The sequence below is a fragment of the Apteryx mantelli genome, chromosome 27, assembly GCF_036417845.1.
Source record: "Apteryx mantelli isolate bAptMan1 chromosome 27, bAptMan1.hap1, whole genome shotgun sequence".
In the NCBI taxonomy this organism is placed as follows: Eukaryota; Metazoa; Chordata; class Aves; order Apterygiformes; family Apterygidae; genus Apteryx; species Apteryx mantelli.
The window spans coordinates 3,953,620-3,968,546 of NC_090004.1; the positions used below are offsets into that span (position 1 = coordinate 3,953,620).

The window sequence follows — 14,927 nt, forward strand, 5'->3', positions numbered from 1 at the left end:
TCGCCTTATCTTCGCCCGCAGCCGCTCGCCTCTGGGGCTGGTTATCCCGCCTGGGAGCGGGCGACGCGGCCGGGGGCTGCCCGCCAGCACCCGCTTTCCTCGGTGGCCCCAGGGTCACCTCCGGCTCGGCACCGTGCCGTCGGCATCCTCCGTGCGTGCCGGGATGGGGGCCGGGGCTGGCTAAGAGGGGGTCCAGCCGCAGCCCGCTCCCAGGGAGCCGCAAACCCCTCTGCGCGGAGCAGCGGGACGGGGCCAGGTGTAAACTCAGCCGCTGGCGGCCCCGGTGCGTCCCGCCGCCCGCCTCCCCCCGGCTCCCTGCAATCTTTGTCCTGCTCGGCGCCCTCGGCTATATTTAGCCCTCCCCCGTGCTATTTCGCCCGCCTGGCAGGAGTTTATAACTGGCCGGGCCAGCCCCACCTCCTTTCTGCTTTCTCCGACTCGCTTTCCTTCCCTTTCGTTTCCCCTTTTCCTCCCCCCCCCCGGCCCCGTCCCGTCCCGTCCCGTCCTTTGCAGCCGGGCCGCGGCTTTGCACCGGCGCCGCGCCGCCCCCCGCCGCCCCGCGCCCCCCCCCCCCCCATGCCCGCGGCCGCCGAGCCCCGCGGTGCTGCGCGCTGCCAGCATGGGGCCGGCCGAGGAGCTGGTGCGGATCGCCAAGAAACTGGATAAGATGGTGGCCAGGAAGAGCACGGTAAGGCGGCCGGAGCCGGCCGGGCTGCGTGGGCACGCGTGGGCACGCGTGTGCATGCGTGTTAAACCGTTGCAACGTGGATCGGGACAGGGGGAGGGAGGGAAGCTGCCAACCTCCCAGCGATGGGAGGGAGGAAAAGGGGGTGTTTGCTTTGCACCCCCCTCCTGCTGCTGGCTCGCAGCCCCCGAGTGGGTCCCGGCGGCGCTGAGCCCCCGCAGGTTGCACCAGCACCCTGGGGTGCTCGGCTTCCCCCTCCCGGGCCTGCAAAGTTGCTTTTGCAGCCAGCGCCCGCGGGCGTTTTAGTGCCTCCGCTCTGGGTCCGTCGCGGGCTGCAGCCCCGTTGCGCCCGTCGGGGGGCGAGGAGCGGCCGCACCAACGGCTCCGCGGTGGGTGCAGCGTGGGCGACAGGTGCCTGGCGCAAACCCAGCCGGGACCGGGGGCCGCAGCCTGCACGGGGCCCGGAACGTGCCGCCGCCACCTCTTGCACGGGCGCCGGGCTGCTACGGCCGTGCAGCCAGCACCCGGCTTTGCTCCCTTTACGCCAGCTGAGGATCCATCCCGGGATCCGTGCCCTGACGATCCGGTTACACGCGAGTGTGTGCAGCCCAGCCCTTAAAGTTAATATTTGACCGTTTCTGCCGGCCTTTGCCCCGACGAAGCCCGGCCTCGCGGGCAGGGGGAGGTCAGCACGTCCGGCTGCCGCCTCGCTGCCGGCCCCGGGGCTGTTTGCAGAGCCCCGCTCACATCCCCCCTGCTTGCACCTGGCTTTTCCCATCCCCGCAGCATCCGAGCGGGAGCACCGGGTGCCACCGCCGGGCGAGGGGCTGTAGTGGGGCACCATGGCTTACGGAGCCGTGAGAGGAGGCCGCTCGGCATCGAAGGGGACGGGTGCAGCCGTCGGTCTGGGCCAACCTCGGGGGGAGAGCACCCCGGGACGTGCCCCGGTCCGAACGCCTGCACGCTGTGCAGCTGAGCATCGCGCCCCGGCTCGGCGGGCAGCAGCTCTAGGAGCCCCTTATCCCGCAGCGCCGAGGGGCCGCGTTTCATCCATCTCCACCTCCCACCTGCTAATCTCCGAGCGCCCAGAGCAGCTTTCGGGGCTGCCGATGTTTGCGGTCAAGTAAGACGCCGCGTTCGACGCTTTCCGGCGTGAGGCTCGCAGGCAAGCTCGTGGCGCGGCTCTGCTCCCCGCCAGCCAGGAATTACCCCCGGCTCGAAGGGACTGATCCTGCCCAGCCGGCGTCTCGGGCTGTCCTTCAGGCTCACGAGCCCTCCTGGTTTACACCCTTGTGCCTGTGCTTGGGACTGGGGACAGGGACAAGTCACAGCCCAGAGACGTCCCTTACACCCATTGCACGGTGAGGAGGTGTACGGGGAGGCTCTGACCCACTGCGGATGGAGGGACCCCCCCCCTTCTCAACGCCACACGGACCTGCCGGAAACGGAGAAAAACCTGCCCCTGCCCTTGGAGATACGTCCCTGGGGTTTTGGTGGCTGCGCTGGAGCTGAGCGATGCCACGTCCCAAGAGCTCCTCTGCCCAAAAACCTGGCAGCGTGCAGGGCTTGCAGCGTTCCAGCTCCGTCCCTCTCCCGGCGCGGGAGATTCGTGCTGCTCCGGGGCGCTGTAATCCCTCCGGGGATACCTGTGAACTCGCATCTGTTTAATCCCGCTCTAAAAATACCCGGGAGGAAAACGACCCTGCCGGGATCTGGGCCCGGTTATATTTAGCGCTGCAGCCGCTGCGAGCCCGGGGGCCGTGCGGGGCTGGGATCCCTGCGAGCGCCTGGCCCACGGGTGCCTGGCGCTGCAGCGCGGGGCCATGCAGGCCCTTCCCAGCGGTTGGGGTTTCCTTACGGAGTGTTTATTTTTCCAAGCACAAAGTGGGTAGGAAAGGAGGGGAACGGCTGACTTGGAAAGCGATGCCCGGCGCTGGCCTCTCCGAGCGGGGGTTTCTCCCGGCTCTGGGCTGCTCTGGGAGGCCGGCGTGAAATCCCCGCCAGGGCTGGCGCTCGGGAAAGCCGCCCGGGAGAGGCCTGGGGCTGTCGGCGGAGGTTTCCCAGCAAAAACCTGCAAGCGGATGTGCTCGGCTAGTGCTTTTTGGCCCGGCGGGAGCTTTGCAAGGCAGCAGCTCCTTCCCGTCTGCCTCCAAACTGACCTGCTGGTGGCAGGAAACCCCAGAAAGAAGAAGAGAGAAAACAGCTGAGATTTTAAAGAAACACTGGGCAAGATATGTTTTTTTTTCCTTTTCTTTTTTTTTGATGAGTGACTGTCAGGGGGTTTTAACTCTTCCTGGGACATTTGGAAACCAGACGCGCTCTGTGCATGCACCATCGTGAAAATACGGGCAAATGGATTTGGGCACTTCCAGCCCTTTTTGCTGCAGTATCTGTGCAGCCTGTGGCAGGCGGGGAGGGTGCAGCCCACCCTGTTGTGCAGAGGGGAAACCGAGGCACGCACCTCACTGCTAACGGTCCCGTCGTTCCTCGGCCGGCCCTCCTGCCTGCTTTGGATGCCGCCCCGCTGGGTGGCACAGGGCTGCTTCACACCAGGGTCTCCGCTTTGGGTGCGCTCTCAGGTGGCGGCTTTCGTCAGTACGGGGGAAGCTGGAGGTTCCTCCTGCCCAGCTCTGCGTGGCCACGAGGTTTCTCTTTGGCTCCTAAAGGGCTCTCGTGGCTTCTCGTTGCTCTAGGAAGGGGCGCTGGATCTGCTGAAGTCGCTGACCGGCTACACGATGACCATCCAGCTGCTCCAGGTGAGAGGGGCTGCAGGCGGCTGGTGGTGGTGGTGGTGGCCCAGCGGTGGTCGGGGCCGTTGCTCCTGCATGTCTTCCCTTTCCTGCGGGATGCTGCGTGCGTGGCCCCGGGCTGGTGCCTAACCCCCGGGCCACCCTTCCCCACGGTGCTGCTTTCCTCCTCCTTAACGATGACCCATGTGCGTCCCCAGACCACACGCATTGGGGTGGCCGTCAACTCCGTGCGGAAACACTGCTCGGACGAAGAGGTGGTGGCCTCGGCCAAAATCCTCATCAAGAACTGGAAGCGGCTGCTGGGTGAGCAATGCCAGGAAAGCAGGGTCCCCCCCCAAAAAACCTCCCCTGGGGTGTCCTGGTCCGCCCAACCCCAACGTGCTCCTCCATGGGTGCTATGGAGAGCCGACTGGAGCAGGGATGGGCGCTGGGTGGGATCGAGCCCTGCGTTTGGGCAGACCACGCCATGGGGTTGCGCGCCTCCGTGACGTTCCTGTGCTACTTCAGCCTCCGCAACGGGTTCTGCCAAGCGCTACGAGGACTCAGTCAGGTTTTGGGTTTGATTTTTTTCTACTCTGGGACAGAGCAATATAAATCGGTGCAAAGCCACCGAGGGCTGAGCCTGGTGCTGAGACCTCCCAGCTGCTTTCCGCCTCTCTGGGAAGCGGCTCCCAGAGTGCCCCGCACTGATTTAGGCTGTGTCCCCTCCTTCCCCCAGAGTCCTCTGCGACCCCAAAGAAGGAGAAGGATGCAGAAGGGGAGAAGGAGAAGAAGGAGAAGGAGAAAAGGCTGGACTTTCCCAGCTGGTCCAGCGAAGGGGTGAACTCGCACCCGGCGAAACACGGCAAGAGCCCGGCTGAGAAGCACAGGGAGAAGCACAAGGAGAGGTACGGGCTGGCGCGAGCGCCCCTGCACGGGCAACGGCATCGGGGTGGCCCTGGGGACGTCTGGGGAGACCGGAGGGGCGCGGGCTGTTTTTAGGGCACTCCTCCGAAGGCTGCTCTCTCTCTAGGAAGCCCGGCAAGCCCAGCTCACACTCAGCCAACCCCAAGGGCCACTCCGCCGACTCCAACCCGGAGAGGTACTCGCCGAAGGGTCCCGCCGCCGGGGGTGGTCGCAGGGTGCTTCGGGCCTCGCTGAAGCATTGGGGGTGTTCGTGGGGTCTGGTTACAGAGGCGAAACGGGGGCTCCGGGGTGGCTTTGGGCGTGCAACCAGGCAGGCGGGATCCAGCTCACCCAGCTGGAGGTACTTGTGGTGTCTGCGCTTCCCACGGTGTCAGCGGAGAGAAATGGGTGCTTTTAAAGCCAAATGGCACGGCGTGTACGCGGGGTGCTGGCTTGGCTCGCTGACGGCATCTCTCCTTTCCCTTGCGCTTCTGCAGCAGGACCCCCCCGGCATCCTCGAAAAAGTCACCTCCGGACAGCAAGAAAGAGAGGTGGGTGCCGTGGGCTGGAGGAGAGCGGGAGAGGCAGGACCCCAGCCTGCCGCCGAGCCCCTCGACGGGCTGCGGACGGGGTCTGGACCCGCCGGGGGAGCCTGTCCCGGTGCTCTGACGTGTGGCTCTTCCTCCCCGGGTCCGCCCAGGAGAGACTCTGCAGACTCGAGGTGCTCCGCCGCCACCGTCTCCTCCTCTTCCTCGCCGCAGAAGAGGCCGTCGGGGGAGAGGTGAGGAAGGGGAGGCACGCGCTGGGCTCAGGGTGGGCTTTGCATTTCCCGGGGGCGATAAGGAGACGTGCAAAGGGCTCTGCCCTGGCAGCACTGATAGATGGGGGGAGGCCAGGAGAGGACACGGTGGCCGGACTGCATCGCTGATGGTGAAGCTGGTACCCAGCCGGTGGCCAAGCTCCCCCAGCCCGGTGCTGCCGGGGGTCCCTGGCCCTGGTTTGAGGCTGCTCCCACCTTGGGTCACTTGCGTGGGGCAGCTGGAGAAGGCTAAGAGCCCTGATCCTGCAACGGGCACCGGGAAATTCCCCGTGAGGAGCAAATCCTGCTGCCTGGGGGCTCCCTGGGGACTGCAGAGCACTTGCGTCTGCATGCTGGTGCCCGAGGTCTCTGGTCCATGTGCTGCCCCGTGTCCCTGCATGTCCCCCCATGGCATCACCCTCACCGTCTGTCCCAGGAGAACCTCCGCGGGCTCCAGCCCCTCATCAGCTCCCGTCGGTGCCCGGAGAAACTCCAGCGACAGCAAGGAAGAAAGGTAGGAAAGGGACTGAGGATGCACCCGTGGGTCCCAGCGCCAGCCCAGGGTGGGGTTCACTCCCCGTCTCTCCCAAGGGGCACCCGGGCTCGCTCCCGTACCCCCATAACCGCCTTCCCCTCCCCGTGTGCCCTCTGCAGAGCCAACAGCAGCAAGGCCAAAGCGGAGGCACCGCGGACCCCCACCAGCCCCTCTTTCTCGCCCGCCGTCTGCCTCCTGCCCCCCTGCTACCTCACGGGCGACTCGGTGCGGGACAAGTGCATCGAGATGCTCACGGCTGCCCTCCGCATGGACGGTGAGCGGGCACCGAGCGCCCCGGCCGGGGCACCGGACACGGGATGGGGGATGCGGGGCTGACCCGGCCCCTCCGGGAATCCAGGCAGCTTTAAGCCCCTGGTTTAATCACATGGAAAGAAAAGAATGAGCCTCCGAGCCTGAATTCAGGCTTCCCCAGGGGGAATTCCAAGTTCAAGGAGGGTAAAAATAATATTTTTAAAGAGGGGAGGTGTCTGGGATAAGCCAAGTTAGTTAGTGGGGAGAGGCAAGATTTTGGCCCCGTCACCGGTGCTGGCACTGCGAAACGCGGCTGGTGTGAGTCCCTGCCCAGGTGTCCCCGCGGCTGGGCGCAGAGTCACTCCTCCGCCTCTCTTTGCCCTTTAGATGACTACAAGGAGTTTGGTGTCAACTGCGAGAAGATGGCATCGGAGATCGAAGACCATATCCTTTGGGGCACGCGGGGGTCCCCCAGCCTCCCTCTGCCGTGGGGGAGAGAGGCATCGGCCCCCGAGCGGTCCCAGGCGCAGGGTGGCAGAGTTGGGGGCAGAGGGTGATGGGCTCTGCTGAGACCTGACGGTGCTCGTTGCCTGCAGAGGGAGCCCGGACCCCGGACTAACAGCGCTGATGTGCAGCTGAGCAGATCCCAGCTGGGACCAGCCCTATGGGCACTGGGATCAGCGTCCATGGGGGATGCTGTGTGTCCCCCTGCCCTGCCGAAACCCGTCTGCTCAGGGAATTGCCTTCCTCCATGGGGAAATCAAGCGTTTCCTTCCTTCCCAGACCCAAACAAGGCCTCCTTCTGAGCCGGAGGCTGGGCTGTTTGGGGCTGTGGGTGCCCGTATCTCCATGCTGAGGTCTCGCCGGCCTCAGTCCAGCATGATGGCATGGGATGGAGCAACACCCAAGTCACTCCTAGCTCAATATTTCCAGGTCTCCAGCAGCCTCTGAGGCTGGGAGCAGCCACCAAGGTGGTTCCTCCTCCACCATGGGCATGAGGAGGGCAGGTGATAGCCCCCTTTCTGGTGCATCCAAAACTCCCTGGCCATGCATGCTCGGAGCCTCGTGGGAGCTGGACCCGGGACTGTCACGTCAGCCTGCTTCCCCACATCTGTTTAGGCAGCAGGAGCTTTTTTTTTTTGCAAGTCCCAAGTCTGGTAGGAAGCAAGCGCGCTGAGCCCTCTGCACCATAAACTCGCATCACAGCACCGGCCTTGATAAAGGTCCCCGTTGCCTGACAGCCTTGCCTGGGTGTTACAGCAGGGAAATGCAAAAGCGCTTTCTTCCCCACATCCTGAGCTGCGCATGACCCTACTTCCAAAAAGAGGGAAGCCCTGGCACATGTTCTTGTGCGACCAGGGAGCATGGCCCCATTTGAGCGTGGTGGGCCACCACCTTTGAAATTCGGCCACCTCCAAGCGCACCTGAGCATTAGCCCTGGTGGCAACCAGCACAGCTTGCAGAATGGCAGCCAGTGCCCAGGGCGCTGGCGTCCCCACCATGTTGTGTCCTTGATTCCTTGACAGGCACCACATATCTTTCAGGAGCTGAAGAGCACGGACATGAAGTACCGCAACCGGGTGAGGAGCAGGATCAGCAACCTGAAGGACCCCAAGAACCCCAACCTGCGGAGGAACGTGCTGTGTGGAGCCATCACGCCCAGCCTCATCGCCCGGATGACCGCGGAGGTATGGAGTGGGGAGAGGGCTAGGGGATCCAGGCTGTGTCTGTGCTGCTTCTGGGAGCCTGGGAAGGGAGATAGAGCCCACTTTGCTCCCCAAAATCCACTCTGGCAGGGGTCATGTTGGTGCCCAAAGGCCAGCTGTGTCTTGGCTTGGTGGTGTCCAGATGGTGTATGGGCTTGTCCCACTACGTGGTACAAAATAACCATCTATCCGACCCGAGGAGCTTCATGGGCCCTTGCCTTCCTGGTAAAACCCTTGGTGGGCCCATGCCTTCCTGGTAAAACCCTGGAAATGGTGTTGGCTGGGGCACAATGAGCATCCTGGGAGAAAGCAGGGGGTGAGTCAGCCAAAAAGGTTTGGGTGCTGCTCCCTCCGAGCCCTACGAAGCCCTGGCCTGTCTCAGAGGCAGGCGCTGGGCAGCAGCTGTGTGCGGGGAAGAGCTGGGGCCAGGGAAGGGCAGACCAAGGCGCAGCAGCAGGACTGAGTGCTGGAGCAGGAGCAGGGTCCCAGGAGCCCAGGCTCCCTCCGCAGGGAGACAAGCCCCTGCAGACACTAATCAACGTCTGAGCATGGGCTGATTTGTCCTCTTGGTGGATCTGCCCCCTCCCCAGAGGATGAATTTGGTCCTGACGAGATGGGGAGGGTGGTGGGATCTAGGGGTTTCCACCCAACCAGAACAGTGTCTGGCTTGGCTAAGAGCGGTGGCCGCAGGGCAGAGCCGAGTCCCAGCACTGACCCCGGCCCGGCCGCTGCTCGTGGCAGGAGATGGCCAGCGACGAGCTGAAGGAGCTGAGGAACGCCATGACCCAGGAGGCCATCCGGGAGCACCAGATGGCCAAGACGGGCGGCACCGTCACCGACCTCTTCCAGTGCGGCAAGTGCAAGAAGAAGAACTGCACCTACAACCAGGTGAGCCTGGCAAAGCCGCCCGGGGGCTTCCCCGGCCCCGCTGGCCAAGGGGGTCCCGGCTCGGGGCCGTTGCGGGGGCTCTGCCGACCCTGCTGCCCGCTCCGTCCCCAGGTGCAGACGCGGAGCGCTGACGAGCCCATGACGACCTTCGTGCTGTGCAACGAGTGCGGGAACCGCTGGAAGGTCTGGACCCAGCCGGGGGGCGGTGATGCGCGGATGTCACTCTGGGTCCCCAAATCCGTTCCTCCATGGGTCTGCCTGGGACAGGGTCCCTCTGCAGCATCCCTGCCGTGGGATCCCACCACCCCCTTGTCTCCAAAACCCCAGGGCCGTGCCTGTGCCCCCCTCGTGGGCTCTGATGAGCTCCAGGACCCAGGGCTGCAAATGCTGGGTGCTACCACCCAGCCACCCTTGCCGGCACCCTGAGCTCGCTGGGTGCTCTGGGACCTGGCTGCCACCAGCACGGCGGTGGTGCAGGGAGGATGGGCTGGAGGCAGCCTCCAGCCAGGGAACCATGGCCAGTCCCCCCTGATCAGCCCCGGGTGCAGGTGGGTGCCAGCGCGGGGTCTCGGCTCACCCCCCGCCCCGCGGCTTTGCTTCTCTTCCAGTTCTGCTGACGGCGCTCGCCATCGCCGGCGGCTGGAGATGCGACGAGAGAGGGGACGCTGCGCCGGGCCGCGGCGGGCACCGGGGGGGAGGGAGGGCAGCCGAGGGTGATGCCTCCAGGTTGCGTTGCGTTGGGTTCCCCTGAAGGTCCCGGGGATCTGGGCTGTGCCGATTTGGGGGGTTGCTCAGGAAGACCTGGCGAATTCAGGCCGTTCCTCCCTGCAAATATTTGCCCTGTGCTCGGGGTGTGCTGGGAGCCCACTGGAAACGGGCACGTCCCCGCGAAGGAGGCTGCTCCGACCTGGCTTGCAGAGGGGGCGGCTTGGGGGGAGCCTGGACTTGAACGATTTGGGGGGCAGGAGAGACGTTTCCCTATGGATCTGGGGCTGTGTTCACTGTCCAAGGGGACTGGGGGTGGGAAAGAGCCAGGCTTTGCCCCCAGCATCCTCCTTCCCCCTCTCCTAAATGCACCCGGTGCGAGAGCTGAGCGGGAGGCAGGGCGCTTGCAGCGACATCCAGACGCTGGTGGGACGCCACCGCTGTCCCTCCGCTCCGTGACGCGTCGGCCGTCCGTCCTGGCTCAAGGGAACTGTGTCCCCTGGAAAGAGAAGGGATGGGGGGGGGGAGAAAAGTGGGAAGAAAACCTCCAGCTAGAGCAATAAAGGTATAAAATGTCTGCGGCGCAGCCAGCTTTCCGACGGCGGGATGGGGACCTGGGCTGGGCGCGTGGTAGAGCTCGGCACAGCGCCGGCACCAGCCCGGGAACATCGCGGTGCCCGGCCCGGCTCTCGCTGCCACCAGACTTCTCCGTCTGGAGGCGGCGAGACGTGACGGGGACGGAGGTGAGGGCGGCGTGACCTCGGCCGAGCGGCTTGCCCGGGCGCCGAGGACGACGGTGCTATTTCTACGCCTGCGTTGGGGGTGCTGGAGGCTGACGGACAAGAGCAGGAAAGGAGGGTGGAGCTGCTGTAGCTACAGCCAGCACACGGCCGTGCGGGTGTTGGGACACAACTGGAGCCTCTTTTGTCTCTATTTCGCTAATTTTTTAATCATCTCGGGCATGAATTTCACCCAGATTTGGGTCACATTGGTGTGACTTTGGGCAGCGGACAGTGTGCGAGGAGCTTAACGGCATGCAGCACCGCGCTGGTGGCGTGCAATCCCGGTGGCCGGAGCCCACCCCGGAGAACAGCTTGGGTGGGATAAGACTGAAGGGGGGGGGGGATTCAGACCTATTTCTTGCAGTCCTCGTTTTATATTCCCCTGCAAGAGCTTTAAAACCAGGCATCACATTTTAATGGTGGTTGTTGCCATGGGCTCGATGTGCTGTTTGCTCCTGGCTGTCCCGGTCACCGCTGGCCTGGGAGCAATCCCTGCAGGAAGGAGCTTCCCTTAATGCTGGATTTGGTACCGTGCTTCCTGCTGCTTTAGCTCTGGGAATTGCCTCAACTCCTCTGTCACAGCTCGGGATTCAGGGTCGACCTGAACCCAGTGGTGCAAAGGTGCCTGACGCCCAAATTTGCGACCCAAGGCAGGCTGAGCCGAGCGGTGCAGGGGGGTGCCTGGCCCTGAACCACTCAGCAGTGCGCGAGCGGAGCCCAGGCGCCTGGATGTGTCCGTACGTCCCGCAGCGGCGTGTCCATGCATCCTGGCAGCACAGCGGGACCGGAGCGCAGGGCCGGGTGAGAGGAGCCCCGAGGTGGCTGGTGGCCTCCAGACGCGGGTGAAGCCCTGGGAGCTGTTGCCTCCTGCAGCCTGGAGGAGGGGAGCGGGTGAAGGATTTATTGCAACAGCTTCACTTGAAATTCCAGCGCAGGCAGGGGGAGAATCACAGCCCAGGCCATAAATAAATGCATGCTGCAGCTGCCGGGCTCCAGAGGAGCCCTGTGGCTTGCAAACAAAAGGGGAGACAGCTGAGGGCAGGGAGGGAGCAGCTGCGGGGAGGAAAGCCGAGAGCGGAGGGGGATTGCAGCCGGAGGACAGATTTCTCAGCTATTTTCCCATCGGCATCCCCTGCCTCGAGCAGAGCAGAGAGCTGGGCACTGCCTACTCCTCCCTCTCCACTATCCAAGGGTCTCCCCAGCGAAGGAGGGTTTTCCCACCGCCCAAATGGTACCCAGAGCTCTGCAGGGAGATGCAGGATTTGGCTCCTGGCGTAACACCATGCTGGGCCGTGGTGGGAGGGTGTCACCAGGACTGGGGGCAGTGAGGGTATCCCTGGTGTCCGGCTGTTTCCAGTGGTTGAGATGGATTCCCACTCTTCCCAGAAAGATTTCCCCCTTGCTCTCTGCAAGAAGGGTGTAGCGCCCCCCCCCCCCCCCCCCCCGCACATCCCGCTGGATTTGCCTGGCAGTAGCGGGCCTGGCAGCAGTGCGGGATGGTCCCAAAGCAGGGTGGCTTGTGGCTGGTAGAGCAGGTCGCGGCATTCGGGGTCTGGCTGCCTTCACCCGGGCTGAGCCGCGCACAGGAGATCCCGAAACACCGAGCGCTGTTGCCTCCCCACACCGCGGCTGTGCAGAGCGAGCTGTCTGCCCCCCGGGTGACATTTCCCAGGGTTTTCCCCCTCTCTCCTAGCCGTGGATGCCAGGCTCCTCTTCCTCTCCGAATCCCCCAGCCCACTAAGGAACAAGCACAGGCGAGAAACCCAGCAATCGCTTTTCTTGCCCGTAATCAGCTCGGGAGCATCCTCTTGAACTTTGGGGGGAAGCGGCCACTTCAATTACGCTTTCTCATCAGCGCTCGAGAGGTGCAGCCGCTCCTTCAAGGAGCAAACGCTAGTGCTCTGCCGTCCCCGCGTGCGCTCGCCGCAGGCAGGGCAGCACCGCGCAGCCAGAGCCCGCAGAGCGCCGGGGCTCCATGCCGCCACAGGGGCCGAGCCGAGCCGAGCCGAGCGCTCCGGGATGGCTGGCCCGGCTCTGTGTGGGAATCTCTGGGAGCTTGCAAGGATGAGCAGGCTCTTCTTACGGTTGCTGCTCCAAGCAGAGCCAGCGGTGCCCTCGCTTTTGCAGGAGAGATTTTTTGCCCCCATCCAGGGCTCTGCGTTTTGCATGTTGGCATCTCTGAGGCTTCAGAGCTGCGGCTGGTGCCGCTCGCCTTTCCCAGCCTTGTCCCAGCCATGCTGCATCCCCGCCGGGCTCCGCTTTGCAGCCTGCCCGTGGCTCCGCGCAGATCGGCCATGGAGCTGGCATCGGGGCCGGGATGCGGCTGGCAGCGGGATGCAAAATGCCGCAGGCGGCTTTGCGGTGCGTGAGGATCTCTCGCTCCGGGATGCTGAACCTTGACGTAGGTGAGACGGGGCAGTCGTGAAAGCAAAACCCCACGGGGGGGGGGGGTGGTAAAGAAAGTGCTTCTGGCTGAGGCCCCCCCCCCCCCCCCCGGTTGCACAGCGTCGCCACGCCACTGCCCTTCTCCCCCGCATTTTTTTTCCAGCCTCAACAAAAAAAATAAAAATAAAAAAAAATAAAACGGCGCTGGCGGTTCAGCGGTTTCCATGGCAACGCTATTCCCCCGGTCCCCTCGCCCGCCCGCCGTGGCCGCAGAGGGCTTCCCGCATCCTCCTGCCCCGGGGGGCTGGTGCTGTTTCGGGGGCTATTTTGCACCCGTGTCGATGGTGATGGGGAGCATCTCCGCAGGGTGCTGAGCACCAGGACAGCGGCGTGGGGCCACAGCGGGATTTGCTCCGGCCCGTGGGCGCTTTTCCGAGTGATGATGCCGCATGTAGCGGTGAATGGCAGTGGTGGAGGCAGCTCTTCCCTGCCGGAGGGCCAGATCCTGCTGGGATGCTGAGTGCCTGGGGTAGCCGCAGTGCAAGTAAGGTGATTTTGGGCAGGGGGGCTGAGGCACCCGGCCCAGCGCTGGGCTCGGGGTGCTGGGGTCACCGCGGACAAGCCCTCGGAGCGGCTGGAGATTTATCCGTAACCGCACCAGCACTTTTGTCTTCCCTTTCCTTAAAGGTCGGGAAGCAGCTGCTTCTGCCTTGGGAAACGTCTCCCACCTCTTTGGCCGGACGCCGCAGCTTTGCCCCGGCCCTGCCCCGTTCCCTACCCCGAGGCGCTCGCTTTGCAAGCCGAGAAATCGATGCGCAGTTACGCAGCCCGGGCGCAGAAGCCGTCCGCCTCGCCGGCTCCTCGGTGCAACGTGCAATGTTTAGCTGCCCGACAGGCGCAGGCTCTCGGCCTGAACGGCTCTGCCGTCGTCAGCAGACGGGAGCTGGCTCTCCTGGGAAAACCCGCAGCGGCACTGCTGATGTGCGGCCACGTGGCTCCCCAAATTTGCCTCGGAGCCGAGCCAGCTCATGCAGCCGGAGCTGCAGAGGGAGCTGCAGAGGGCAGGGAAAGGTCCGCGGCCGGAGCCGGCTCCTGGAGGCAGAGCCCAGCCGGGGGCTGCAGCCGCCCCAGGAACCCCCCAAAATGCCGCATGCTAGACAGAGGCAGAAGCCGGCTCTCGGTGGTGCGACGACATGCTCAGAATAGCTCCGTGACACACCGGGAGATTGCAATCGATGTTAAAAAAAACAAAACAAACCCCCAAACACTTGCACTTTGCGGATGGGGGCTAATGCAAGCCACGGTTTAACGTTCAGATGGTGAATCTCGTTAGCTCCATCCAACACACACGGGGGAGAGAGAGCTGTATGAGCAGGGAATGATAAAAGCGACCGCCGAAATCTGAATGGGGCTGATCGACACCCCCAAAGCCGAGCGGATGCGGCTCCAATCTCGGACTTGCAGCCACTGCCTGAATCGCGGCCGTCGCGGGCAGGGGAGGGCGAAGCTGCAGCTGCCCTAAATTTTTTTAAGGGCAAGGAAGGAGCAGGCGCCGAGGATCCCGCTTGGCCACGACCTCAGGACCCAGCTCCCCTTTGCCGGCGGGTCGTGGCGGAGCAATCGGACCGTGTCCGCTAGCCCAGAAGAGCTGAGCAGCTCCTTCGAGCGACAGCTCTGCCGCAGCCTTTCAAGTGCTCAGCCGCTCTGTCCATGGGCTTTTTTCCTTCCTTTCTTTTGTTTTAATTGACTCTGAAAGCTCTGGTTTCCTTGAGCACGAGCCCGCTGCCAGGAGCCTGGGATGCGGGAGCATGTAGGCTTTGGCCTCCATGGAGCTGCATCCGAGGTGGGATCATGGATCGACTGCGCCGGCTGGTTGCAGACGCTCCCTGGGCACCGAGCAAGGCACGAGCATCACTAAAGGAGGAAAAATTTGCTGAGCCTCCCAGGCTCCCCTCCAGCTCCGGGCTGAGCTGCACGAGGAGCAATTTCCTTCCTCCTCCATTGTTCTGCGCTGATTTTCATGCATCAGCCGCTGCGTCGCAGCTCCGAAAACAATGTACTGATTACCCGAGGCAGAGCCGCCAGCCGGGGCCGAGCGACTCCCTACGTCTCATCATTGATTAGCGCTGCCGCAGCTTTGGGAAGCCAATTCTGCTGGTCTCGGGAAGGCAAAGCCCCCCCCCCTTGACTTCCAAACTCCTGCACGGGATTTTTTTTTTTTTTTTTCCCCATTTTCCTACTTTGCAAGGCCACTGGGGGAAAAGGCCGGGGGGAGGGGGGGGTGTTGTGCAGCTGCTCCAGCAAGCAATGGCAAAGCCAAGCAAATCCAAGGCTGGCCATATCGGGCGCTGGAAACCGGCCCGGCTGCCTGCCTCGCCGGCAGCTCCGCGAGAGCATAAGCAAAGTTCAGAATTGACAAATGCTTCGAGGCCGCCAAAGGGCTCCGATTCCCTCGCGGTGCCCCCGGCGCCTGCTGCCGCCAGTCCTCAGCTGCCGGACCCGGCGAGACCCCGCTCTTCCAAGCCAGCTCCCGCACGAGGCAAAAACACTGATTC

At 64.1% G+C, this 14,927-nt stretch overlaps 1 protein-coding gene across 2 annotated transcripts; it reads left to right on the forward strand.

The window, feature by feature from the left end:
- Nucleotides 1-579: 579 nt before the first annotated feature.
- On the forward strand, nucleotides 580-9,782 carry TCEA3 (transcription elongation factor A3). Of its 2 annotated transcripts, XM_067311497.1 has the most exons (14): nucleotides 580-688; nucleotides 3,379-3,441; nucleotides 3,633-3,738; nucleotides 4,154-4,322; nucleotides 4,448-4,516; nucleotides 4,818-4,871; nucleotides 5,021-5,101; nucleotides 5,556-5,633; nucleotides 5,774-5,928; nucleotides 6,294-6,349; nucleotides 7,439-7,594; nucleotides 8,354-8,500; nucleotides 8,612-8,683; nucleotides 9,109-9,782. In XM_067311497.1, exons 1-14 carry the CDS (start codon nucleotides 620-622, stop codon nucleotides 9,115-9,117), a joined length of 1,284 nt encoding a protein of 427 aa, XP_067167598.1. In that variant the 5' UTR covers nucleotides 580-619; the 3' UTR covers nucleotides 9,118-9,782. The 2 variants fall into 2 exon arrangements, with proteins under 2 accessions (XP_067167598.1, XP_067167599.1); XM_067311498.1 differs by lacking the exon at nucleotides 4,448-4,516.
- The last annotated feature ends 5,145 nt before the right edge of the window (nucleotides 9,783-14,927 follow it).